The sequence below is a fragment of the Lutra lutra genome, chromosome 8 (assembly GCF_902655055.1).
Source record: "Lutra lutra chromosome 8, mLutLut1.2, whole genome shotgun sequence".
In the NCBI taxonomy this organism is placed as follows: Eukaryota; Metazoa; Chordata; class Mammalia; order Carnivora; family Mustelidae; genus Lutra; species Lutra lutra.
The window spans coordinates 110,944,985-110,971,623 of NC_062285.1; the positions used below are offsets into that span (position 1 = coordinate 110,944,985).

At 35.5% G+C, this 26,639-nt stretch overlaps 1 protein-coding gene across 1 annotated transcript; it reads right to left on the reverse strand.

The window, feature by feature from the left end:
• Positions 1 to 702: 702 nt before the first annotated feature.
• RASSF9 (Ras association domain family member 9) lies at positions 703 to 26,639 on the reverse strand. The gene is made up of 2 exons (XM_047743064.1): positions 26,254 to 26,639; positions 703 to 2,947 (listed from the first exon to the last, which is right to left on the reverse strand). The coding sequence occupies exons 1-2, from the start codon at positions 26,298 to 26,300 to the stop codon at positions 1,687 to 1,689; spliced, it is 1,308 nt and encodes a 435-aa protein (XP_047599020.1). The 5' UTR covers positions 26,301 to 26,639; the 3' UTR covers positions 703 to 1,686.

The window sequence follows — 26,639 nt, forward strand, 5'->3', positions numbered from 1 at the left end:
GACCATTCAATTCCTTTCCTTTCCTTTTTTTTTTTTTTTAATTAAATCCATGTTACCATTATTACTTACTCTTTTTCACTATATTTTCCCTGGAATGGAAATTTCTACTTTCTTTACCAGCCAATTTCGACTAAAGCCTTTAGCATTATCTTGGTGCTAGAAGTGATAACACAGTTGCTCTCCAAAGTGAAATACTAAAACATCCTAAATATCTTCCCAAATATTGGTGAAAAGCCTGGGGATTAGAGAAATGAAAAACTAGCTTAAGAAACTCAGTTAAAACATGCACTATAGTAAGCATGGGAATAAAAGGGAATTATAAATACTGAAATCTTCACCAATATTCACATATTAAAACTAAGTAAAATAATATTCTTACATGTGTGCTGACATACAGGAAAAGAGTCAGCTAAAGAAAAAAATAAACCACGGTGGTATTTATTTAACAGTATAATAAAACAATAAAACGAATTGTTTACAATATGATTACATCACATGTTCCCTGGCAAGAAGCAAAGAAAGGAGAGAGGGAGGAAAATGTCCTAACTAAGCACCAGGCAAAACCAAGCCTCATCCAGCACTGTAATGAGTATCACTCAAGGTAGGATCTAAATAATCTCTCAATTTGTTGATTATTTACTTGCAACCTTGGGGAAGGAGTAGGAGTTAGAGTTAGTACAGTTAGTTGTTTTTTTTTTTTTAAGTTTGCACCTTAGATGAAGTTCTACAGGGACAATCTGAATTCCAGTGTAAAAGAATAAAAGGTTTTTGTCCATGTGAGTTCCTCTCTGTAGGTTAAAAGGCAAAATGCTAATACTTAGGGTATACAGAACTCTATTTTACCCACACAAAGGACACCAAGTTGCCTTTATAGGGGGCCGTTTTGTGAACAGGGTGTAAACAGGAATGTGACCCTGTGATTTCCTCTGTAGCCCACATCATACCTCACTCAAAAAACAAACCTACAGTGACCATTTGTTTGATCAGAAGATTTGCTTTGTCAGAGAAAGCCCAGGCATAAGTCTTAATAACTTTAGCCATTTTTAGAAAAATTGCTGTTGTATGTAGCACTTGGCCCTTTCTTATCTATACCCCCACCCAATCCACTGCTGGTATTTGCACATGTCCCACTGGGAGCCCTTCCCGCTTTCTGTTGTCTGGGTCTAAACAAGCAGAGGGGTTCAGAAAGTCGCAGAGATGATGTACATTCTAAGTATCAATGAGAAGAACCAAGACCTGAATTAACAGTTATAATAGTATAATTGTCATGTACATTACAGACTTAAAAATTCCAATGATATAGCTTTGAAAAAATATATCACAGCACATTTTTAATTTTACTTGTTCATGTGTCTAGTTTCAATACATTGACTGCAATATTAAGAATTACTTTTGTATAAATCATTTCTCACAGAAGCTCTAAGGGATGATAATTCCCATCAAATCATTTCTATTAGACACCTGCAAGCTATTTGTGTTGCATTCCTAATAAACATCTCCTCGTCTGAACTTGTAATCATTAGGTGACTTTGGAACTTTTAAATCAAAAATAAACTTTCTCTCGTTTTTACTAACTACTGGATACTCAACATGATTTACATCATTTTTCAGAATGTGATATTTAAAATAAACTTTCCTATTAAACAAACATGAACGTTAAAGTAGGTCAGAAACAAGCCATTCAAATTATGTTGACAATAGCACCACGTCTCCTCCAGTTATTTCCGAGTCCTGACTGTGGTTAGAGCTGATACCAGTGTCCGAGTCTGTGTCATTTGTATACAAGTTAAATACTCTTTGATTCAAGGAAGGAACCTCCCCACTGCTGCTGGGGCCCTCAGATTCCTTCCCTCTGTTTTCCTTTAGTTGGCATCCATCTTTGTTGCTAATATGCAGTGAATTGAGCTCCTTGGCCAGGAATTCATACTCTTTTGCTTTCATCTGAAGCAATGAGTCAGTGTATTTAATCTCTTTCTGGACGCCACTCAAGTGAGAGTGAATTTTCAAACCAGCTTTCATGCTTTTCTCCAAATCACACTTAACATTTTCTAAATTAGAGCTTTCAAGCTCACTTGCAGTGGCCCCTTCTGCATCTTCATTTATCTCTGTGCAAACACTTTTTACCTCTTTTTCTATTTCAGCAGAGAGCTTATCGATGAGCATTCTGTAATATGCTAATCTCTCCTCCAGGTGTACAATTCCATCACTTTCAGTCAGGTCGTCCAGACTCTGGTTTTCATCGGAAGGCAAGTCCAGCTTCTGCTCAATTTCACTGAAACTGGGCATTAAATATGCATCCTGGACATAATTTTCTCCATCATTTTCTACCCTATCCAGGTGGAACTTAGCTTCACACTTCTCAATTTCCAGATCCAGCTCTTTCATTCTCTTGACTTGCTGATGAATGGTGTGGTCCTGGGAAATAATCAGATGAACTAGGGTCTCCATACTATCTCGGTCATGGGAAACTGTGTCCTGCTTAATTTTAGCCAGTTTCCGGAAAGTTTTTCTGACTATTCTTTTTTGCTTATCTGGTGGTAATGTCTTCATGTAATTTGCTGGACTGAGTTCCCATACTTTTTCTGTGTTTTGCACCAATTTGGCTTCCGCTGTCCTCCACAATGGAACTGGCAGAAAAGCATCGGCTTTAACTAAGACAAATTGCATATTGGGCTGCTCATCTCCCCAGGCTTTCCAAAGCTTCAGGATTCTAGTTAGTGGAGGAAGAGCCCGCTCTGAACCCCTCCACTTTTCTATGATGCAGTAATCACTGGGCTTCCCCAGTAGAAATCGTTTCTCTCCAAATGTAGCCTCGTGTTCCTCAAGCAAAGCCTGGATGACATCAGCAGCGGTGGTGCGTTTAGTTAACCCACAGACAATCTTCTCTTCTTGGCAAACCCAAACCACAATTTCCTTCTCTTCTGAATCCATGTCTTTAGTGGGAGATCTGAAAGAAAAACAAAATACATTATATTTCTGTCATCGCCTGTGTAAACTTAGAACCATGGTTTAACTTTAATACCCTTTTCAGATTTTATCCTTAATGAGAGATGCATCTTGAGGCTGAGACTACATATGAATCAGAAGTTTTACTGCAGGGAAAAAAATAAATCAGAAAATCAATCTTAATTTCCTTTTATTCCCTAGTGAGCTCTGGAAAGAACAAACTGTCACCAAAGACAACTGAGGCTATTTTATCTATAGAAGTCAGCCACAATATAACTACAGTCAGAACAGCTAGAATTAAGATAAAAATCAAAGTAGAGATGAATAAAGAGAGAAAAAATATGACAATTTTTCCTGGAGCCTTGGGATTAAAGACCATGGAAGCATAGGTAGGAATGGTGGGGTAATATTGGGAGTCAACAGAAGTAAAAATAGGCCATTACTGAAAACAGTCATACTTTCATTCAACAAATGTTTATTACATGCCTACCATATGCTAGACATTTCTGAAGATAACAAAGGCACCACAGTACACAAAGGAGAAGACAACACAGATATAAATGTGTAATTATTATAATGGCAGGTAGTGGTAAATACTAAACAGAAAATTAAACAAGATGAAGGGACCAAAGAAAGAGAAGTCTGTTTTACTCACAGTGTTCAGGAAAGCCTTCCTCTAAGAAGATGACCTTTGAATAGAGGCATAAATTTTGAGAAGGCCATCAGAGACCTAAGAGAAGAATTCCAAGAGTGAACAGAAGGGCAAGGGTCATGAGGCATGTTCTAGAGACAGAGAATGCGAGGGTAGTTGGAGGCTTGAGGATAGTAGAGTTGGGGGTTGTTGCTGGAGGGAGGGAAAGGTCAGAGGATAGACAATGAGATCTAGCAGAAATGCATATCCCATGATAAAACATTTGGATTTTGTTCCAGTTTTAGCGAGAAGCCATGAGAAAGGTTTAAGCAGAGGAGATTTATGATCAAATTTATGCTTTAAGTATATCTGGCTTGTTTCATGGAATTGACTTAAAAAAAAAAAAAGGCAAAAGCAGAGGAAGGAAGGTTTAGTTGAAAGCCTAGTACAAAGATCTAAAAAAGAGAGGGGAATTGCCTGGACTAGGGTTTTAGCAGCAGAGGTATTAGGAAGTGGTCAGAGTTAGGACATATATACAAGTAAAGACTTGATCGTAATTTCCTTTGTAGCAGAGAAGGATGGGAAAAAAATCAGTTTTCTGAAGAAAAAAAGCCATAGAGGTAGTAAAAGAAACAAGGAGTTCCGTGGTTTCTGGGCTATACTCTGTAGAGAATTTTTACGATCATATTTCCATCATGATTATAAGTCAAATTGACCGTCTTTCATAATATCTCTTTAAAAGATTGTTAAGAAAGAAATGATATAAAGTGAATTATAATCCAATATGATTTATGGAGACAAGATTTTCAAGTTGTAATTGGCTTGTTGTGAAGGTTTATTTATGTAGCACCCTCAAAGTACATGAACTCATATAAGACGCATATATGGAAGAAATTTCCCCTAGCTTCTAGAATCTTTTAACACTTAGAATTTATAGTGTTTATCTTTTAGCACCAAAAGTGACTAATCCTACATGATCTTTATTTTAAATGACTAATTATTACACCTTAGTTATTGACTTCCCTGAGGTCATAAAGTGACTACTAACAGTGAAAGGACAAATTAGTGACACCAAATAACAAAGAGGACCCAATAAAATTGATATATCCAACTGTACCAACATTTTACAAATGATTATTCAAAAAGTCCTATGGGGTTATGATTGTTCACTTACAAAATATTTAACCTTTAATGACCCAACATTGAATAATGTGGTATTTGATAATATTTAAACTCATCATTTAGCAATTCTAAGCAGCAAAAATGTAGGTAGAATTTAGGGCAACAGAATTATTTTCATATTTCAGTTAGTAGAGAAACAGCACACAAATACATTCTAAGCAGAAACCAGTAAGTACGCAAAGTAACTTATACTAACTACTGTTTGTGTTATGGCTGTACAGCACAAATTACCTCTAAATTATTCGTTACTTTCATGTGTTTTGATAACAAACTTTTTTTGCTTTATGCAGTTAGAAGTTTATCTACCAAATTGCATAACTTGAAAAGAAGTAAACCATGCTGCATGCACTTACTGTATGTTAAATTATAGCCATTTCAATATGCACTTTTTATAAATAATGGTAAAAATAACAAAACTGAGCAATTGTTGCAGTTATCAACCTTATAAGATCATGCCAGTAGCTATTACATTAAAACTAAGAACACAGGACGTCTTTATTTTATACTATTTTTTAGTATTCGTGGTTAAACGTTAAAAAAATTCTTACCAAAAATAAGTAGCCCCAAAGATTATAACCATCAGTCATGAAACATTTAACAAATTAAACTGTTTCGAGCTCTTGCATATATCAGTCATTTAATCCTCACAATTCTGTAATGCAGGTAATAATATTATCACCATTTTATAGATAAAGAAACTAAAGCACAGGGGTTTTTAATGATTCACCTAAGGTCACACTGTTGGTGGTGCATTGAGGAGTTAAACCCAAGGAGGAAAGCAGGCTCCATAGCACAGTGCTAACCATTATATGGTAAAAACAAGTTTGTGGGGACACCTGGGTGGCTCAGTTGGTTGGACGACGGCCTTCGGCTCAGGTCATGATCCTGGGAGTCCAGGGATCAAGTCCCGCATCGGGCTCCCAGCTCCATGGGGAGTCTGCTTCTCTCTCTGACCTTCTCCTCGCTCATGCTCTCTCTCACTGTCTCTCTCTCAAAATAAATAAATAATCTTAAAAAAAAAAAAAAACAAGTTTGTGAGTTCAATGATTTTCTTTTTAAGATTTTTTTTTAAAGTAATCTCTACACCCAACATGGGTCTCAGAACTTACAACCCCAAGATCAAGAGTCACATGCTCTACTGACTGAGCCAGCCGGGCGTCCCTCCTTTGATGATTTAGATATATGGATTAAATTGGAAAAAAAAATCATAAAATACACTACTCTTTTAAGAGGAACATTGTTATATAAAATTGCCTTTGATAGGAATGGAACTTTAACATCCCATTAGAACACCAGTTGGTCAAGGGAGGACTTTTCCCAATGGCCAGTCATGGAAAAAAGTACATAAGAATGCATTACCTTCTCTGCCTTTTCCTTACTAATCTTGTTCTTACTCTGATGCAGTACCAAAGGATTTCTGACAGGTCTGGGCACCTGTGTTGGCTGACAAAACTCTCATTTATGTATATGTAACAACACCTTACTGTTGTTTTCTTAGAGTAGTCCCTATATGATGTTCCATTTTTCGGAAATATTAGTTCTGGGTCTGTAAGAAAGGATAACATATGACCTTTACCCTCTTCAGCACTACACTGTAGTTGTGAAGAAGACTGAGAAGCAGAGATCCAGAAATCCTTTGGTAACCTACATAGAATAATAATGATGACGTACATGCCAATTCCCCAATACTTCCATGCCCCTACTCCAACTAGGACCTCTTTTGTTTGAGAAGGATCAAGTGCTTGTCTACTGTGACCTCCCACAGATATCTGCTACTTTTCAGCTCATGTGGATAATGTAACCCTAGTGGTCATTAAGCACAATCCAAAGATACTGTTATTTCTACATTATGTATAAGAAAATTAGTTCCTTAATAATAACATCACAGTCTGAGTGGTTCCAAATATTTTTTTAAGTCTACCTTAAGCATTTTTATATTTTCTGAGTCAGTTATCCCTAAATATTTTGAGGAATTTTTACAACCATCATTCAAACTAGGTAATTTTCAGAAGTTCGACCCCTTGATTGAATATATTTAAAAGAAATGACTAATGAATTTCCATAATAAATCTTCCATGCCTAGTAAAAGATTCATCATGTTTAAATTCTACTTTTTAAGCAGGCTTTGAATTTGAAACTGTATTTATTTTGTAGTATGGCCCCAATTGAGTTTCTATCCTCATTCATTTTCCAACCCTCTGTACCCTTCACTGCAATACTGCAAAATCTGACTTACATTTTCATAAGGTTGCTACAAATATCAAATAACAGAATAAGTAAAAGAGCTTTGAGAATTGTGAAAAATGTACTGGGTAAATATAGGTTATTAACACTAACAAAATTACTGTTATTATTATTTAATACAGAGAGGGGTGTAGTGTTTTTAGTGTGCTCATTCAGTAATCTTATTGACCTTGTATAGTAGTTAACATTATTTTACAAATACTTTCCAACACGTTTCACAATACTTTTTCACCTGTTTTAACTCATCAATTTTTTGCATATGCACTTCCAATAATAACATAACTGACTAATAAGAGACATTTTGTTTATTTTATTTTTTATTTGACAAGAGACAGACCAGGAGCACACAAGCAGGGGACTGGCAGAGGGTGAGGGAGAAGCAGGCTCCTCACTGAGCAGGGAGCCCCATGCAGGGCTGGATCCCAGAACCCTGGGATCAAGACTTGAGCCAGAGGCAGATGCTTAACCAAATGAGCCACCCAGGCACTCCAATAAGAGACATTTTAAAACATCATTAATATAATCATGGGATCACAGAGAAGCCAAGAAAACTTTTAGTCTTTCTCTGATTTATAACCCTCTGATTTTGTTTAAAATTTGTGCTATTGAGGCTCATTTTATATATATATATTATATATATATAATTTATTTATATATATATTTATATATTATTTATTTATATATAATATATAATAATATATATTATTTATTTATATATATAATATATATTTATATATATTATTTATTTATATATATGTATGTGTATATATTTATATATATGTGTATATATGTATATATTATATATAAAATTTAATATATAAAATTTTATATATATATATAAAATTCTACAGCTATTTCATTATTTGGTGTTCGCGTTGGTTGGAATATCATCAGAAAATTAAGATTTATATGCTAAATAAAGCCCTTCAACAACATCTATTAACCTTACTTATGGGTACTTTTCCATATTCACTCTGAAATAATAAAATTAAATATTGGGCTTTTTGCATGCACTCTATAGTCAATCAAGAAATTAAAAATATTTCTCCATTAATAATTAATTTTAATAACACAAAAACAATGACACAGAATTAAGTTGAGTTGGCTTATAATTACAAATGCAATGTTCTTCAACAAATATGGACAAAGCATCAGAGAATAAATTAACTATCTAAATCTGGGAGTTTTAAGATTAAAAAAAAGTATTTACTAAGATATTACAATGCCAAGCCGAAGATCTCGGAAAACATATTTAGTGAAAAAAAACCTATTGTGAAAGCAGAGAAAAATGAAGATAAATGGATAAACTTTGACTATCTTTATTCAGTTGCCCAGAGGAAAAGAACACTGAAGTTAGGGCACAGGGGAATAAATTAAAAAGTAACATTTATTCCTAGTATATACTAGACATTAAAGTTTAATTGAAATTTGACATTTAAAACTTATTAGGACTGGGGCACCTGGGTGGCTCAGTGGGTTAAGCCTCTGCTTTCTGCTCAGGTCATGATCTCAGGGTTCTGGGATGGAGCCCCGCATCGGGCTCTCTGCTCAGCAGGGAGCCTGCTTCCTCCTCTCTCTCTCTGCTTGCCTCTCTGCCTACTTGTGATCTCTATCTGTCAAATAGATAAATAAAATCTTAAAAAAAAAAAACTTATTAGGACTAATACATTATATGGAAGCCTACTTTCTTTTTTTGTGTTTTTAATTATTTTACTTATTTTTTTTAATTTATGTGTTTATTTATTCGGGATAGAGTGGGAGATAAAAACAAAGCACAGGCAGTGGGGAGAGAGAGAGGGAAAAACCGACTCCCATTTGAGCAGGGAGCCTGATGTAGGACTCAATCTCAGCACCCTGGGATCATGACCCGACCTGAAGGCAGAAATTTAATGGACTAAGACACTCAGGCACCCTGGAGGTGTACTTTCAAAACAATAAGAATCATTAAAATGATTAATTAATTAAGAATTACATTACAAGATAGCTTCTAAAACCCACTATATAAACACTAGAATGCAATCTACAGATATTTATGGAAAATAATTTGAACATGTAAATGCATTTTCCACAGAACCTCTACTACAACTATTTCAGAGGTCAGCCCCGAAAGTTAGATATGGACACAATCTAGCTGGTATGTATAGGAGTGACTCAAAGTGAAATGCTTTTATTGCTTAAGTCTCTTGGGAACCATATTCCATGCTTAGAAATTAATAGTTAAACCTTTCCAGGTCCAAACTATTGGTGGCCCCTGTGCCTGAACATTGTGATGGAAGGATCCATCAGATTGAAAGATGAATTGTGGAGCTCTGGGGGCATATCTGAGTCCTGGTCCACTGCTCAAAGACTGTTGTTCTCTGTTTCCTTATTATTATTACCTATTTTTTAAACTGGAGAGTCTCTCCTAAACCAGTGGTTCTCTACCAGGGGTGATTCTGCCCCCGCCAGGAGACATCTGACAACACATGGAGACATTTTTGATTTTTACATTAGAGTCCGGGGGTACCACCAGCATCTAGTGGGTTGGAGGAACATAAATGTTCTGCGGTGCACAGAATAGTTTCCTGGTAGCAAAAGCTTATAGCTACAAATGTCAACAGTGGTGCAACAGAAGAATCCTCTTCCAGATTTACAACAAAATCAATGTTAAAACTTCACCTTTACTCTTTTTCTGTGTATCTTCTGGAGAATCTAATACAAAAATTATGAAAACAAAAATAATAAACAAGGGAGACATTTCCAATCTCGAAAGTTGGCATTCTACTGCCAAAATGCAACTTTTTTCCTCCTTTCACTCCACAGCCTGCTTTATGTTTATTATTAATCCTGCCCAACTGGATTTCCCTCTGTTAATCCCAGAACTGGTCCTAAGGAACGCTGCATTTAGAAACATTTAGCATTAGCATGCATTTAGAAACACAAACACTCAGAACAGGGTTAATTATAGTTTAGGAAAAAACTTCCATTCATAGACTAATAAATCTTTCTCCTTCATTAAGAAATGGTATTTGGGGGGTGGGGTTATGGATATTGGGGAGGGTATGTGCTATGGTGAGTGCTGTGAAGTGTGTAAACCTGGCGATTCACAGACCTGTACCCCTGGGGATAAAAATAGATGTTTATAAAAAATAAAATTAAAAAAAAAAAACTCTAAAAAAAGAAATGGTATTTGAATATCTATGATATGACAGAAATAGTCAGGAGACCAGGGCAGTGTCAGCGGTGTTTAGGGGGGAAGGGAGTCTGCAGAAGGGGTTTTCATTGTGTTTTTCTCTTACTACTTTACCGTCTATTCTGCCCTGACAGAAGGGACAAAGACCAGAATTAGGAATAGACCCAGAGTTTGGGGGAAGTAGAGGCCAAGACCTACAGTCTTTACAGGATGAAAGGGTAATTCCCAGAAACAACAGTGGGAAATGAGGGAAAGCATCTGTAGCACCCAGGCAAGGCTGGGGGCATTGTAGGCACATAAAATAAGCCTAGAGAAGTCAAAAATAGTCTGTAAAATTACCTTAGTCATAAAACTACACTGAATATAACACTACCCTGTTTGGATTATTTAGAAGACACCTCTGGTTTGAATACTGTCCAGAAGTCACCATTATTCAAGTGAATTGGCAGATGACACTGTATTTACAAATCCAGTTATTTGTGCTGATTGCAGAATACAAACCAAGGGTTATGAGTATTCTACATTTTACTGACCGTTAGCCAAGTTATGATATTGTCATAGTATGTTTTTTTTTCCATGAAGTTGAAAGTAAATAAATGTTTTTTAGTCAAACTTCTCATTCTATAGGGAAATGAGAACTATCTCCTTAGTATTTTAACTCAATACAATTTACTCCCTTCGAGTTATTTATTAAACCTCAAAACACATTTATATGCCTCAAAAGATTAAAGTTAATTTGATTCTGATGTCACTATGCAATTCAATGCTATAGCAAGGAACACAACTAGAATTGATACAGTATGAATACATATATAATTTATTTTTGTGTCCTGTATTCTGATAAATGATATACAAAATAGCAATACATAAGAAAAAAAAACCTTAGTTCTTGCACAGATTCTGATCCAGTAGAAAGCAGAATTTAATGTCTCATAATATATATATTTTTTATAGAAAAGATGGATAGGTTTGAAGTTGTGAAAACTGTTGTCAGGCAGTTCTTTCTTAAAACATCTCGCCCAGATAAGTAACAACCCTCATAGGGTATGACGTCCAGTCAAATAGAACCTTCAATGTATAGCTCACTATATGTGGCACTCATATTAAAAACATATCAGTAAATAATACTGGGAGATAGAATAACCCAACAATGCAAGTTTCAGAAATGATGAATGGTAATGAGAGCTACAAGACAATAATAAGAAAAGAAATTTGATTTCAGTATATTTATCTCATGCTCAGATCTGACAATACCTTGTAGAAATTCACATTTCCTTTTTTTTTTTTTTTAAGATTTTATTTACTTATTTGACAGGGAGACACAGTGAAAGAGGGAACACAAGCAGGGGAAGTGGGAGAGGGAAAGCAGGGACCCCGATGCGGGCTCAATCAAAGAACCCTGGGATCATGACCTGAGCTGAAGGCAGCCGCTTAACAACTGAGCAACTCAGGCACCCCAGAAGTGCACATTTCTTTGAATAAAAGCATGTAAGTCATTAAAGAATAAAAATGGATGATGATAAAAACAAGTTTACCAATTTAAGTTTTATACCAAAGGTTATAAACTAATATTTGAGTTCACAGACCCAACTCTATGTCAATTAAAAAATTTTAAATGCTGGGGATGCCATAAATAATCATTTTGGATGCTGAACACTTAAATCACATGTTACAGCTATTTTCAAACAAAAATACCGTACTTCCAAATTTAATAGCATCTTTTCCCAATAATCAAAATTATCACAGTACAACTATAAATAAGTTAGCTAATAAATTAGCCTCATCATTATTATATAGGAGAAAAAATTATATTTTGTATACGAATGGGAAACTTTGTAACAAAACTAAAGGAATGACCCAAACACAAACAGAAAATTGGGTAGGATAAAACTTAAATGTATTAAACAAAAAGTTCTATGCAAATTAACTGAATCCATTCCAAGTTAGTTATCTTCCAAATAAACTGTCCATTTAGAATCATGGTATATGCGCTTTATAACTTGCTTCAACAATCATTAATGAAACTGTAGTTTTAGCAAATATGAATAGATGCTGAGGATAAAATTATATAGAAGATAATTATGTTCAGGAATTCGTCATACACCTCGGAAGGAGAAAAGCTACACTTAGAAAGGGAGATTCTAAAAATTCAAGACCATTTAAACATTACTGAAATTCATGAGATAAACTCTGAACAAATATGTTATAAAATACCTCAAAATAAAAAAAATAAAACTTAAGTCATATTTAATAAATAATAATAAAAACATTGTAATTGACCTCAAAGTCTTCAATTCATTCTCTAGCCCTATAACTCTTTGTAGAAAGTCTGATTAAATAAAAGAACCTCAAGAGATTTAATTTGGGGCAACATACTGTTAGATCTTGTCTGTAGGGCACATGGCTGGCTTACTGGGTACAGCATGTGACTCTTGATATTGGGATTGTGAATTCGAGCCCTACTTTGGGGGCAGAGTTTACTTAAAAATTAATAAATAAATAAAAATACTTTAGATTTTGTCTGTAAAAAAGACCCCTTCAAATTGTGACTTCACTTGATTATGTGTGGACCTGGTAATTGAAGGACAGATATTTAAAACATAGTGAAGTGTGTGTGTGTGAAGAGGTACACTGGATAGTAGCTCACTTTGGTGAATGCTTAGTATGTGCCTGCCATTGTTCTAAATGCTTTATATACATTCACTCAGTTAGTTTCCATTACAACCTGACCAGATATATCCTGTTGTTAAACCCATTTTACAGACTAGAAAACTGAGGCACAGAAGAGTAAGGATTTACACACACACATATAGAAATCACTAGTTTTATGTTCTACTAATGCCAGTTTAATTTTCTAGGAAGTGAGCCAGGAATGCAGGGTAAGAAAAACCCTGTACATAACATAATTGCAGGGTAGCTATAGTACATAAGTCCCATAAACAGAGAAAAGGGAAAGGAATGTGTAAAGAATGTGTATTGGAGACAACTGGGGGTTAAGTACACTAAGCTTGTAATTCAGATTCCGGAAATTGATTTAATCAAAATGTAAATATTTAACATGTAGTATTTACCAGATGAAATGCTGAGCAAATACCTAATCTCATTGGAAATTCTTCTGCTCACTTCCCAGTATCACCTGTGCCTGGCAAATACCTAAAGTTTCCTTGTTGATTTGTACTTTTTAGAGAAATATTTTATAACAACTAAGCATGCATGTATTTATTAAAGGAAAGTTACCTAGTCTGAATATTTAGTTTAATGACAGTTGTAGTTTCATCAGCTATTAGCATGAGTTTTCCTGTGGGCAGCTCAGTCCATAACTGGTTTTGCCTATGTAGTGGAAGATATTCCCTAATTTTGGTGATTTTTTTACCTTGTATCTGCTCGCAGCCACCTACTCTTCCCTCTTTAAATGTATTCTGAAATATGCTGGCATATTTGAATGGCACTAGAAAAATATAAGAATTTGCATTACCCAGTAGCATAGCTGAAAACACAAGATGAGCTCTTTTATCCCTGATTTCCACTTTCTGAACATAACCTAGAATAAAATGTGACTTCCAAATGGAAGGTGAAATAATCAGCTGTTCACCTTAGTTGCAAATAAATTACCTAAAGAGCAACAAAAAATTTTAACTTGTAGCAACAAGAATATATGAGGGCCTGCCATGCCATTTTGTTTAAAAAAAGAAAAAAAAGGACATACTTGAAAATACCCTGGATAAGAGAAAAACTGGTCATCCATGTCAAAAGCATCATATGTCCATCTCCCTTCCCCAAACTTTAAGCTTTTTCATATGCTCTGAATCTCACTGCCTCCACCTCCTCTAGAACTTTGCTTCAAAATGTATCCCTTCTTAAACTCTTTTTATCCTTTACCTTTTCCTCTGGTCCTTCCCACTATCCTGTCACGTTTTATCTACAATTATTACGACTACATATTTGCATCAACTCTCTTTCATTCACAAACTCAAATAGCAATCCATGCTCACTTTCTTTCATTATTTCTTCTCTTTTCAGTAACAATAATCTACCATAAAGTGACTTCCCGCCCCCACCAACCTACCCCCCACCCCTAACGGACACATTTCTTCTCAGGCTTGTTAGAGATCTCAGAACTCCCAAACTTAGCCGCCATTTTGGAATGGATTCGACGTGACCTCTTTGTAACATTTTGCATTGTGATCTTTCCTTTCCTTTCTTGCAGCAACTCATGCCTTGACTCCTGGATTTCACCCTCTAAGCTTCTTCCTTTACCCTTCTAGCTTCACCTTCACAGATCCTGCATGATGGGACTTGCTTCCTCTGCATATGTGTCCTGCAGGGTGGCTAGATTCTTTTGCAGCTCCTTCCATCAAGAGATGGAATCCACTTCCTCCCCCGGAATAGACCTTGGGATTTGCTATGGCCAGTAGCATATGGTGAAAACTACATATGAAAGTTCTGAAGTCCCGGCCTCAAGAAGTCTTAATAGCTTCTGCTTTCATCCAGGAATGCCGTCCTGGTACTGCTGCTTGATGAAAATACCTGGGATGAAAGACCATATGGAGAGAGAGACCCAGCCATCTCAGTCATCCCATCAGAACCTAGACCCCAACCAATCTGCTCTCATTGAAACAGCCTAGGTGAAACCAGCAGAAGAACCACCCCCAGTTCACCCACAGAATCAAAACAAACAAACAAGCAAACAAATACATAAAAATTTAAAAATAACAAAAATAAAAATAAAAAAGAAGACAAATAACAAGTTGTTTTCAGTCACTAATTTTTAGGATGTTTTATTATGCAATAAGACTGATACAAATGATACAAATAAGTACTGATACTGATATAAATGACCTCCCCCAGTTTCCTGTGAGTCATTTCTTGTCTCATTAAACACATTTTATGGGTGACTCTAATATTGTCCACAAGTTTATCAGCCCATTGTATGCTGATATTCCCAAATCTATATATTTGCCCTTGAGCTCTAGACCCGTATTCACAAGCTCCTTTTTTGCATATTTTCTTCATATTTACATTGTATAATTCACAGGAACCTCAAATTTGACTGATCAAAACTAATTCATCATCCTTTTCTCTCATATTCCAAATTATTCCATCTCCTGATTCCTCATGTTATTGAATGTGATCGCTGTCCCCCATCCTTTCTCACAAGCTTGAAAACTAGGATCTTCTAGGTTCTTTTCTCTATGTCATCCCCCTTTAGTCAGTAAGTCTGCCTTACTCATTCTCCCAACTCTCAGTTTCACTACAGATTACTGTAGTGAGCTATTAAATATTGTTTTATTATAAACTTTTGGCCCACTTCACATTTGTGCTCCACGACATTGCCAGGCTGTCCTTTTTAAACTGCAAATCTGCCCGTATACCTTCCTTGATTAAAGTCTTCAAATGGTTTCCAAGTCTTTTTTAAATCTCTCTCTGCCCCTCTCTCCCCTCTGTCTCTGCCTTTCCCTCTCTCTCTTTCTCTCCTGTTTTCTCTCTTTCCTGTCTACTCCTAGGATTCCTTCCATGATCTGATTCCCCAAATCATAGCCAAGCACTCCTTAGTATGAATGTTAATATGCACCCAACAAGTTATCCCTGACTTTGATCTCTGGTAACTCCAAGCTCTGTCACATATACCACGCTTTGGGTTTCTAGACTGGATTGAACTGCATCTGCCAGTTTTGTTTTCCTTCTGGGCCATTCTGTAACTTGCTTCCTTGCCTGAATTACCCTTTCCCCCTATTCTCTCTTACTCTTCTTTAAATGTCCCTTCCGTTAGGCAAATTCCCTTACCTTCTCTGAATAACTCCCTTCCCTCCACCCCAGATGGAAATGGGTGCCCTTTCTTGACACATTCAGTAATAGTATTTTCTACCTTTCTTTTTGCTAGTTTGCCAGTCAGGTACTGGACTGAATCTTTCATTTTTGAAGCCTAAGTGCCTACCATAGTAGATGGCAAATGTTTCTTTTATAATTTGCAGCATGGAATTGGAAGTAGGTTTTGGAGAAGTATACAAAGAGAATTTTTCAGTCAACTAGCACCTAGTAGTTACAACTGTCCCACCACCTATTTTTGTAAGTAAAGTTCTACTGGAATACAGTAATGCCTATTTAATTATGCATTGTCCACGGCTGTTCTTATACTACATTGACAAAGTTGAGTAGTTGAGATAGTGACATTATGGTCCAAGAAACCTAAAACACTGATTATATGGCCCTTTCACAAAATGTTTGCCGACTCCTGACCTAGATAATTTACCTGCACCAAAAATTTAGATTTTATTATCTAACCACATTATTTAAAACTCCCATATCTACATAATTCTATGTATGACTCTCTAGAGGAAAAAAAGGTAAAAATCATGTAATTTTCAAATGGAAGAGATCTGCAATCCCTGGAAGTGATGGCCATGCTTGGAAGTCATTTGGACCAAAGGTAATGATTAAGGGATCACTAAAAGGATGGGTGCTAAATGGTTCATGGAGATTGAGTGGGTTTAACATAAGATTAGTCAGCTTGATGGCCCTGACTGGGAAACCAGTCTTTTGTCTTTAAAGCCCTGTTCCAGGTGCTGTACACTCTATATTAATCAGTCACATATGGATGTCAGAAGGTATCAGAGTAGGCTGGATGAAAGGCCGCTTTCACAGTCCCATCTCAGGTGCAGTGTGTCCAAACACCAGGTGTTTGGAGGTGGAATATTTAGAAACATACAAATTAGACCTTGCATTTTTCACTCTTCACCCCATGTTTTTCCCTCCCCAAAATTACCTTTGCCATTCTTTCTGTTTTTTCCTGATGACAACTATGTTCCCAGTTACTCAGACCCAAAATTATAGTTATTAATTCTTTGTTTTTCATCCTGATATCCTTTACTGCCTCATCCACTCATTTTTCAATTCCTATCAATTCTGCCTCCATAGTAACTTTTTAACAATAATCACTATCTGACATCTTGTTCATTTACTGTTTGTTTATTGTCTGCCTGCCTGTCCCCCCCAGCACTATCAGCTCAGTGAGAGCAGAAATCTTAACTATCTTCCTCACTATTTCAGTGAGGATAGCACCTAAAATAATGTGTGGCCCATATTACAAGGTAAATAATATTTATTGTTGAATACATGCATTTTATTGGTACTTTATAAATGCCTGCCTTATATTTTAATTATTTATGTATGTCTGTGTGTCTCCTAATCAACAAATCCCTTAAAAGCATGATCCATATCTGGTTCATCTCTAATCTTTCATCATCCTGCCCCCTGCAAAATGTGTGGTTCATTTATACTTCTGAATTTAAAAAATATATATTCATCAAATAACCATTATCTTGAAGTCAGCACAAGGCAAATATAAATAAGTAGATGCTAAATCTGACAAAGTGGGATAGTCGATGAATGTTTTGTTTTTAGAAGCTTAGGCAGGTAAGTCAGCGATATTGTAGTATGCTTGGACTGTGGACAGAGTTAACACAGCACAAGCGGACATTTCACTTAATCCTGGAACCTGATCACATCAAGTTCTCCTAGTTAAAGGTAGAACCGCTAATGATGATCGACATTTTTTTAAAAAGTAATGTAGTCTAAGTTTCATGTCTATTATTACTAGTTCTAGAGAGAAATTCTTGGGATTTCACTATTAGAGTAGAACAGGTGGTCAAGAAACCAAGGCTAATACTTTGTAGTCTTCTGCTTAAAGTGCCTAACTTCCCACATCATTAAAAAAGATGGAATCTCAAAAGTCCAATATAGCCTTACAGGTACTTTTCCTAATGGTGTACAACTCTTGTCTTCGTATGAGATTGCACTTAATCTATGTTTACCCCATGGAAACACTCATGGTTTTTCAACAGCATCCCTCATGGCTTCTAGGTAAATGTAAGGTCCTTATGTGCAGATCTAAAAATAGGTATCCTCAGGCTCTACTATGAAAGACTGTGGTCTTCCCAAACTAATGCTCTCCTACTGGATCTTCAGTACCTTCAGTTAACCATAACTGCAGGGAATTCCAAGAGGATTGAAAAACATCAGAGTAAAAGAGGAGCCTTGGAGTAACTAAAGGTAGCTATAAAACATGCTAGTCATTGATTGAGAACAAGTATGTACTGTGCAAGTATATCCAGAAGTCTCAGCCACAAAACTCCTATCAATTATATGCCCTAATTAGTGAGCATAAAAACTTGCTGAAGTTGGACCATTATCTGCATAACTAAAACTAAAATTAAAAATGTCCACAAATAGGGGCGCCTGGGTGGCTCAGTGGGTTAAAGCCTCTGCCTTCAGCTCAGGTCATGATCCCAGCCCAGGGTCCTGGGATCGAGCCCCACATCCGGCTCTCTGCTCAGCAGGGAGCCTGCTTCCCACTCTCTCTCTGCCTGCCTCTCTGCCTACTTGTGATCTCTATCTGATAAATAAATAAAATCTTTAAAAAAACAAAACAAAATAAAACAAATGTCCACAAATAGAATAACTCAGTTTTATGAACTGATAAACTGACCAATTTAATATGATTATTAGAAGGAAAAACAGTCAACTGTAGTTGACGCTAAGTCTAATGCTGCTATATAAACACATTCTTAAAATCTTTTCTGTACACTTCCTCAATTGTAAAATTCTTTTTTTTTTAAACAACCCAATCAACATTATGGATTCTTGCCAAACTGACCGTATTTCTGTCTGCTTCTCGATCCTTATCTTTTGATTATCCTATCTTAGTCAGTCTTACCATTGTGTGATTCAACCCACTCCTACATCTTTTTATACATCTTATTGTGTTCCCTACTCTTGTCCAAGCCTGTCACCTAACTGTGGGAGTTTAATAATAAATGCTATCTAATTATGATGATGCTCCTTTTATTTTTCTTTACCTCCATGTACTCCTCTGTTATGTACTTCTACTTAGAAGTAATCAAAACCATTTATTGAGCACCTACTGTACAAAGGAACAGCCTTTTTCACTGCAAGAGAGTACACTCTCATCTTCTTAATTGCATCATAAAGACTGTGATTTTACCTACCCTGTCAAAGACAGTTTCCCATGCAAGAGTGATTTAAAAGAAAGTTCATGCTTGAGATATTTAACTACAGTGCTGTTCTCTCAATTAGTTTAATCTCTTAGGAATGAGGTTGTGTCTTTGCATGTCTGGTACGATACCAAATACACAGACTACCAGTCTTAAACAACTAAAATAAAAAGATAGCTACTCATAAAATTCATATATTCATATTATTAAACTTAAAATTGTGCTTAGCAAATAGCAAACACTCAGTAATTCCTAGATATTATAATTTATAAACTAAACACACCTTTTAATAAGTGAAAGTAAACACATTTGATTTTTACCATAATGTACTATTTGTGGTAGAAGTTATGTGCCAATGCATCATGTTTTAGGTAAAATAAAATTATACACCAAAAAAAAAAATCTATCTTTTAATTCTATTTTTAAAAGTTATCTTCAAAAGGTAAATAAGCAAGACAAGAGGATTAAACTCTACTCTGCAGAGGGTATTTTAGAATCATAGAACTTTAGAAATTAAAGGGAGCTTAAAAATCTAATTCAGGGGTACCAGGTTGTTCAGTGGATTAGGCATCTGCCTTTGGCTCAGGTCAGGATCCCAGAGTCCTGGGATCAAACCCCCATGTTGCCTTGGGCTCCCTGTTCAGCAGGGGAGTCTACCTCTCCCTCTCCCTCCCTGCCCCACTCCCTCTTTCTCTAGCTAGCGCACTCTGTCTCAAATAAATAAAATGTTTAATTTTTTTTTAATTTTAAAAATCTAATTCAATCTCTCATTTTATTAGACAAAGATAAAACTAAATATTTAAATTATGCATTCTTTCTTTTTATCAAAGCTCCTCAAGGACACATAGGGAATCCCATAAACTACAGTATGCTACACATTGCCAAATCATTAATGGTCTCACAATCTGGCTCAAAAGAGGAATGAAGTTAAACCTAAAAGCCGTCAGAATTCAAATACTTAATCAAGATCCAAAGATAGTTTTGTACAACACGGACAGACTCATTCTAATCATATTCAGTAATTTATAATATACCTCTTTCTATCTACAGAGGAAAAGAGATCAGTGGTAATATAGAAGTTCTGAGTTGAGATTTCCAAGACCAAAATTTCATACCATGTTTAAATATTAAAAACTTAGACATACTTCATAGCATTTCAATCCTACAGGCCTGAACAAGGGGTGAATATTTATTGAGCTTTTATTACTATCTTCCTAGTACCGTGCAGTCTTTTAAATATAACCAGATTTAATCTCATACTTGACGATTTAGGATTAACTCATTTTAGAGATGAGAAAAGTCAGTCCTGAACAAGCCATGCAGAATAATGATTAAGTGCATGGGTTCAAATCCTATCTCTGTCACTTATTTATTCTTGCACTGCTCCAAATGTAAAATAGGGGAAATAATAGTACCTTCTCCACAGCATTACTTTAAGCATTATGTAAATCACTCAGAACAGTGCCACAGGGTGTTAAGTGTTAGTAGATCTGGATTTACCCTGAAGCTCATGAAACTTAAGCATAAGGGTTGCCTCATTTGCACAGCTGTCTTCCCCAGAACAACCTTAGTAATACTTTTATTCATAATTGTGTATTAAAGAGCAACCCTCCTCTAATTGTCAAACTTGGATTTTCCCTTGCATGCTGTTATTATCGGTGTTGTTGTAGTAAAAAGATTAAATATTTGCCCCAGGGCCCAAAATTAATAATGGCATATCTAAGAAAGAACCCAATGTCCACTGGAATTCTTAACCAAGATTTTTTCTGCCTCTTTCTAGATTTTTTCTTTGTCTCATGAACTATAATTATCCTATAGAAGGAGAACAAATCCTCATATCATGTAAGAAAACAAATATTTCCTAACCTTATTTCCCTCTTATCCCAAAAGAAGGGGGAGATTCTCCACACTTAGCAGTGGGATCTATAGTAGCCACTCAGCATCCTCAGGCAAACCTCATTGATATACATGGTTGCACTCAAAAAACTGAAGGGAAGTAAGAGCATGTCTGTGAGATGAGTTACACCGTTTCTTTGTTTATTTTCTAGCAGAAGCTCAGTAAAGTCTGTTTGTCAGATATGGCCCTTCACCATTTGAAAGCAAGGAGTTGAGCCTAAGGGCAGGAATAATGAGAGGTCAACCTTGAATTTATGGATTCATTCTTTAAGTTAGCTATGCATCCACTCAACACACACGTACGGATATACTCCGATCCGAGTACTCTATGGGGACCAGATGTATTTGAAGAGTATATGCTGAATTCATTTATTCAATCAACAAATATCTGAGAACCAACTTTCACTGAATACCTAGAAAGGAACAAGATAGGTAAGATCCCTGCTCTCACTGAGTCTACAAAAGAGAATTTTTATAGCTATCTTAAGTCACTTTATTTATAAAAACAGAGGCCATTCTAGCCTGCAGATATAAATCTTTGAGGATAACTTTCCTTGTTTCTCAGCACATTTAATACCCATTGATCATTCTTATTCTTGAAATATCTTGCTTCTCACTGCCAATGCTGAGCACGTATCCATGATTCGATTCCATTTATATGACATAATTACTTTGCCCTTGGGTGACCATCTACATTAGTAAGTTTTCTTAAATAATAATCAACAAATATGCAAACTTCCTCTAGAAGGTGTAGAATTATAACAGGTTACACAGGAATGAAATCTATTTGTTTAAAAGGAAATGTTAGGGATACCTGGGTGGCTCAGTCATTAAGTGTCTGGGATCAAGTCATGATCCTAGTGTCCTGGGATGGATTTCCAAATAGCGCTCCTTGCTCAGCGGGGAGCCTGCTTCTCCCTCTCCCTCTGCCCCTACTCATGTGTACTCTTTCTCTCTCCCCAACCCCTGTCAAATAAATTTTAAAAATCTTAAAAAAAAAAAAAGAAATGTTTTATGTGTTGCATGTGTTTTGCCAAAAAGATGTCTTTAAAAACTCCTAAGCAACAGACATTAAAGAACATTAGAGCACAGACGCATGTTGAACTTGTTTCTTTCACATATACATAGTACAGATAACATATTGCCTCATTTTAGAAAGCCAATATGCTAGAGTCAAAGAGATTCCCTATCAAGGACTGGTATCCACATACTTCTGGAAGAGGTAAATACATCATTTCCTCAACTTTATTTTCAGAACTAAAATTAAAAGAAGAGAGCCACATTTTGTAAATTTTTAGAGCTATTATCAGATCTCCTGGAACCATACACCAATCAAATAACCTCAAAGCTTTCTAAGTTATGCAGTCCAGGTAATAAAGATGTTCTGTAAATAAAATTGTTAACCAGCTACAAACTTTTAAACTTTTTTTTTTTCAAAAAGTCCATTTAAGAACCTTTCACCTTGACATGTTTCATGAATTAATAGAGTATATAATACAACCTCTTATATAGTGGATTTTTAAGTTGACTTTAGTCATTTGAATAACAATTCAACTTTTAACCTAGAGCTCGATTTCACTGCCTTCAGTGCTCTTGGTATTTTTTTGGCCAAGGATAAAGCATTCCAGTCATTGTTCCTAATGGGCTATCTCCTGCCAACTAATAACTACTTAAGTTACCAAGTATCATCAGGGGAAATCTCTTTCAGAAACTCCTGGGAACTAAAAAGATGTATGTACTCAAATACTGTGGATTTCTCAATCCGTTTTCAGGAATATTTTAAGTGTTTATTTGAGGTTAGACAAAATAGTACATGATAATTTTCCATTTCACAAATCACCATACTTCTAATTTCAGGGAAAACATCCATCTTGCCAGCAACTTTTACCATAACTGCAAAATTAAATTCTTCCTTCTGATGAAGCATTTGTGGCATTGTTACTACAATTAAAAGATTAATTCTGATTACAAATATAAAGGATCTAATATTGGCTCCATTTCTTTTACTTCTATGAAAGTTAGAAATGAAAAGCATACAAAGTTTGTGTGCCATAATACCATCATTTGTGACCATGCATTATTCTCAAATTCCCCAAAGACTAATGCCCCATTTTTTAAATTTAAATGCTTCTTAAAATTTAGAAAAGATCATGTAGTGGGGTAGGATTAACTTGGTGTACAATTCCATAAAATTATTTGTCTATTTCCTTGGGTTTTGGATTATATCAAATGTCAACCAATCCTTTATGAAGCATTCATTTCTATACAATACCAATCGAGCTCAGAAGATGAATAGAGAATAAAATAGTAACTATGTTTTTATGATTTAATTTACAAATTATGAAAATAACTGTATCATGGGTCCAGAATATGCCAGGCACTGTCCTAGGCATAAAAACACAATGGTGACTAGACAGATATGACACTGCTCTCTCTAAGCTTTACAACTTGTATTTTCTAAAAGATTTTATGCCTCATACTTGGAAAAGACAGAAAGAGAATAGATACAGAAAAGTTCAATAAACAAACTTTGTCAAAATTTTATGATCTCAAATTCCTAAGATTCCTTCTAGTAATCTATATTTTTTCCTGCTTACAAAGATGCAATTATGTTCAAGCAGCTCTTTTACTTGTATAAATTATATATCACAAGATATACAAAAGCATTGCTCAAATTCTTTCTTTGCATTCTAAGAGGAATTTTATATATTTGAGGAATGTCTTAGCTGTTATCAGATAAATGTTTTATCATCAATCACATTTACTATCAAAGGATGAATCACTTGTCATATAAGGAAAGATGCTTAGTTTCAGTATGCCCAAGTAAGATAATTTAAATTATTATGGAACCAGATAAACAAAATGGATAGACTTAATCATGTCACTAAGTTTCATGTGTAGTTTCACCTTTGAGAAGGTACAAAAACAAAGCAGAACAAAACAAAAAAACCTCATCTATGGTAATTACTGGACACTGAAAAATAAATACACGTTAATTCTATTTCAAAATAACACGTGGCTTATGGACTGCTTAGTTTAAGACACTCATATTTTTATCTTTCTGACCACTGCTGTGGCTTACAAATTCTTAAGAATGGGAAAATACAAATTTATAAAGGGAAGCACTCAATTATTAGAGCAACTTACATATATCCTCACTATTACCACTTCCATCAAAACACATTCCTAATAAAGCATCACCATTGGGAACACCATTCTGTTTTCTCAGAAGAACTTGAAATACTTTTAAACTCATCATTTTTTTGTTATTTCTTTCCATTTTTTCATAATTTTGCATAGAAAATGTTATATTAAAACTGTATCATCACGGCCCTGAATGAAAGCCACTTTTATGGGTAGATGAAACAGTGGCAAAATTGAGATAACGTAAATGGACATGTACTTCCGTGAGGGAAACTCACAGGGATGCACACACAGTTATTTATACTGAACTGTTTATTTGGCACACAAATGAAAGAATTTTAGAATTCATAATAATCAAAATAAAAAACAAGAACACACATACACCAAAACAATCCTGAACTATAAGGTTGTATTTAGAAGGATCCACAAGACCATGAACTTTCCCCAACTAATTTTTATATATTTTGATGGCATTCTTACAAACATACTTGAGAAATAATGCTACTGTGTAATCATTTAAAAAGTAGTAGGGCTTTTCTATTGGCAGGGGAAGGCTTTTGGAATTATTTTTTAATGCATTGATACCACTAAATTACAAGCCTATTTTTAGTAACCATCACTAACTTTTTAAAAAGAATATCCAGACATATTTCTTTATTTTAACATATAGTTTCACTAACTGCCAGAAATGTCATATATGTGGTATATTACCAAATTATTAGCAAATAAAACTGGTTTAGAAAGTTTCATAGTACTGATTATTGTTGTTTTCCTTTCTTAAGCAAACTTAATGAACTCAATCATGAATACATTTAAGACAAATTAAAACCAGAATTTTTCAAGTAGACATGTAAGCACAAAATGTGAAGATTTACTTTAAAATTATATCATCATAAATTATCAAGCAGACACTTTAAAATAATTGTGTCATTTCCTACCATGTAATTGTATGCTTTTAAATTTACCCCGAGTAAATTATGACAAGTACTAACAAGCATGATGGAGAGAAGAGTTATGGAAAAGCCCTTATTTCAAAATAAATATACTAACAGTAAAGCCCATGTCTAAAATTATCCTCACAATTTTTTAGCATATAAATGTAACATTCGGGGTGTTAATAAATTATTTAGTAAGACTGAAACACACATACTGGCTCAAGAAAAATCTGCATGTGAGAAAGAGAGAGAGAGAGAGACAGTAATAGAGAGAGGGAGAGAGAAAGAGAAAAACATTTATTCACACATTTACACAAGGGCACTGCAGGCTTGGAATAGCAAAAAAAAAAAATCAAAACGAAATAAAATTGTAGCAATATGGATTAAGGAGGAGAGCTGATTGAATCCTCTTTTGGTGCCTAAAACCCTAAAACCACCTAAAACTCTCAAAGATATTTGAAACAATCAGTTCACAAAAAGTTTCTCTAAAGAGTATTTTCACTTTGGGAAACTTTCCAGGTTTCAGGAATGCCCCTACTCTAAGGGGAGCCAAAGCATTGTTTCTGGATTGTATCAGCAGCTGTGTTTTTCGTTCTAATTAGTGGCTAATAAATTCTAGTTATATCTTCATCAAAATTTTAACCCTTCCTATGATATGCTAAAATTCCATCTGGACCAAAATGAAACTTGCCTTCCTACTACACTCAAATACGCAAGGCAACACAAAGAAATTTTGGTGATGGTAGCTGTGGAACCAGGACTGGCTAAAGGGGGAAACAGAATCAAAATAATACATGTATATGAGATGTGTGTGTGTATGTGTATATATATATATATATATATATATATATATATATATATATATATATATATGTCATATATATGTAAGTGATCCTTGAGGTTGAATAATAGCCTGGCCAGCTGAATATAAATACAGAACTTCATTCCCTAGGGCTTTTCCCACTCCTAGCAATTTTCATCAGAATCTAATTGCAACAAAACACCTACTTTCACACAGAAGCCCCCCCACCCCCCAACCCCGCCACACACACACACACACACACACACACACACACACACGCTGCACTTTACCTGTTTTTATGCCGAGTCTTTAGCAAGTTCCTTCCAAAGGGAGCCATGGTCCACCAGGCCCCCGAAGAGAAAGGGTCTTATCTCAAAGTTATCTGGAGATGGGGGTGGAGGGGTGGGTATCCGGATTTCTCGGTGAAGGGAAGAGGATTGAAAGTTTCCTTTTCACCTCCTCAAACGTCCCTGGCTTTCAGCTCATTAGCAGCCGGCTAAGAGAGTTGCTAGAAGTTGTGCAACTGCTGCCTAACTTTGAACTGCTGGATTGTTGTGGCTGCTGCACCTTTGGAGACCTGCCCAGCTTCAGCCTCGAAGAAGGCGTTTGGAAGCAGGAAAAGAAAAAAAGAGAGAGAGAGAGAGAGGAAGGGAGGGGGACTCTATTGTGTTCTGTA

Bases quoted from the DNA above. Each gene is read 5' to 3' on its own strand.
- RASSF9 (XM_047743064.1), bottom strand. From the start codon at position 26,300: ATGGCTCCCTTTGGAAGGAACTTGCTAAAGACTCGGCATAAAAACAG. The intron at 2,948-26,253 runs GTAAAGTGCAGC...TTTTTCTTTCAG, and splicing joins AAGACTCGGCATAAAAACAG to ATCTCCCACTAAAGACATGG.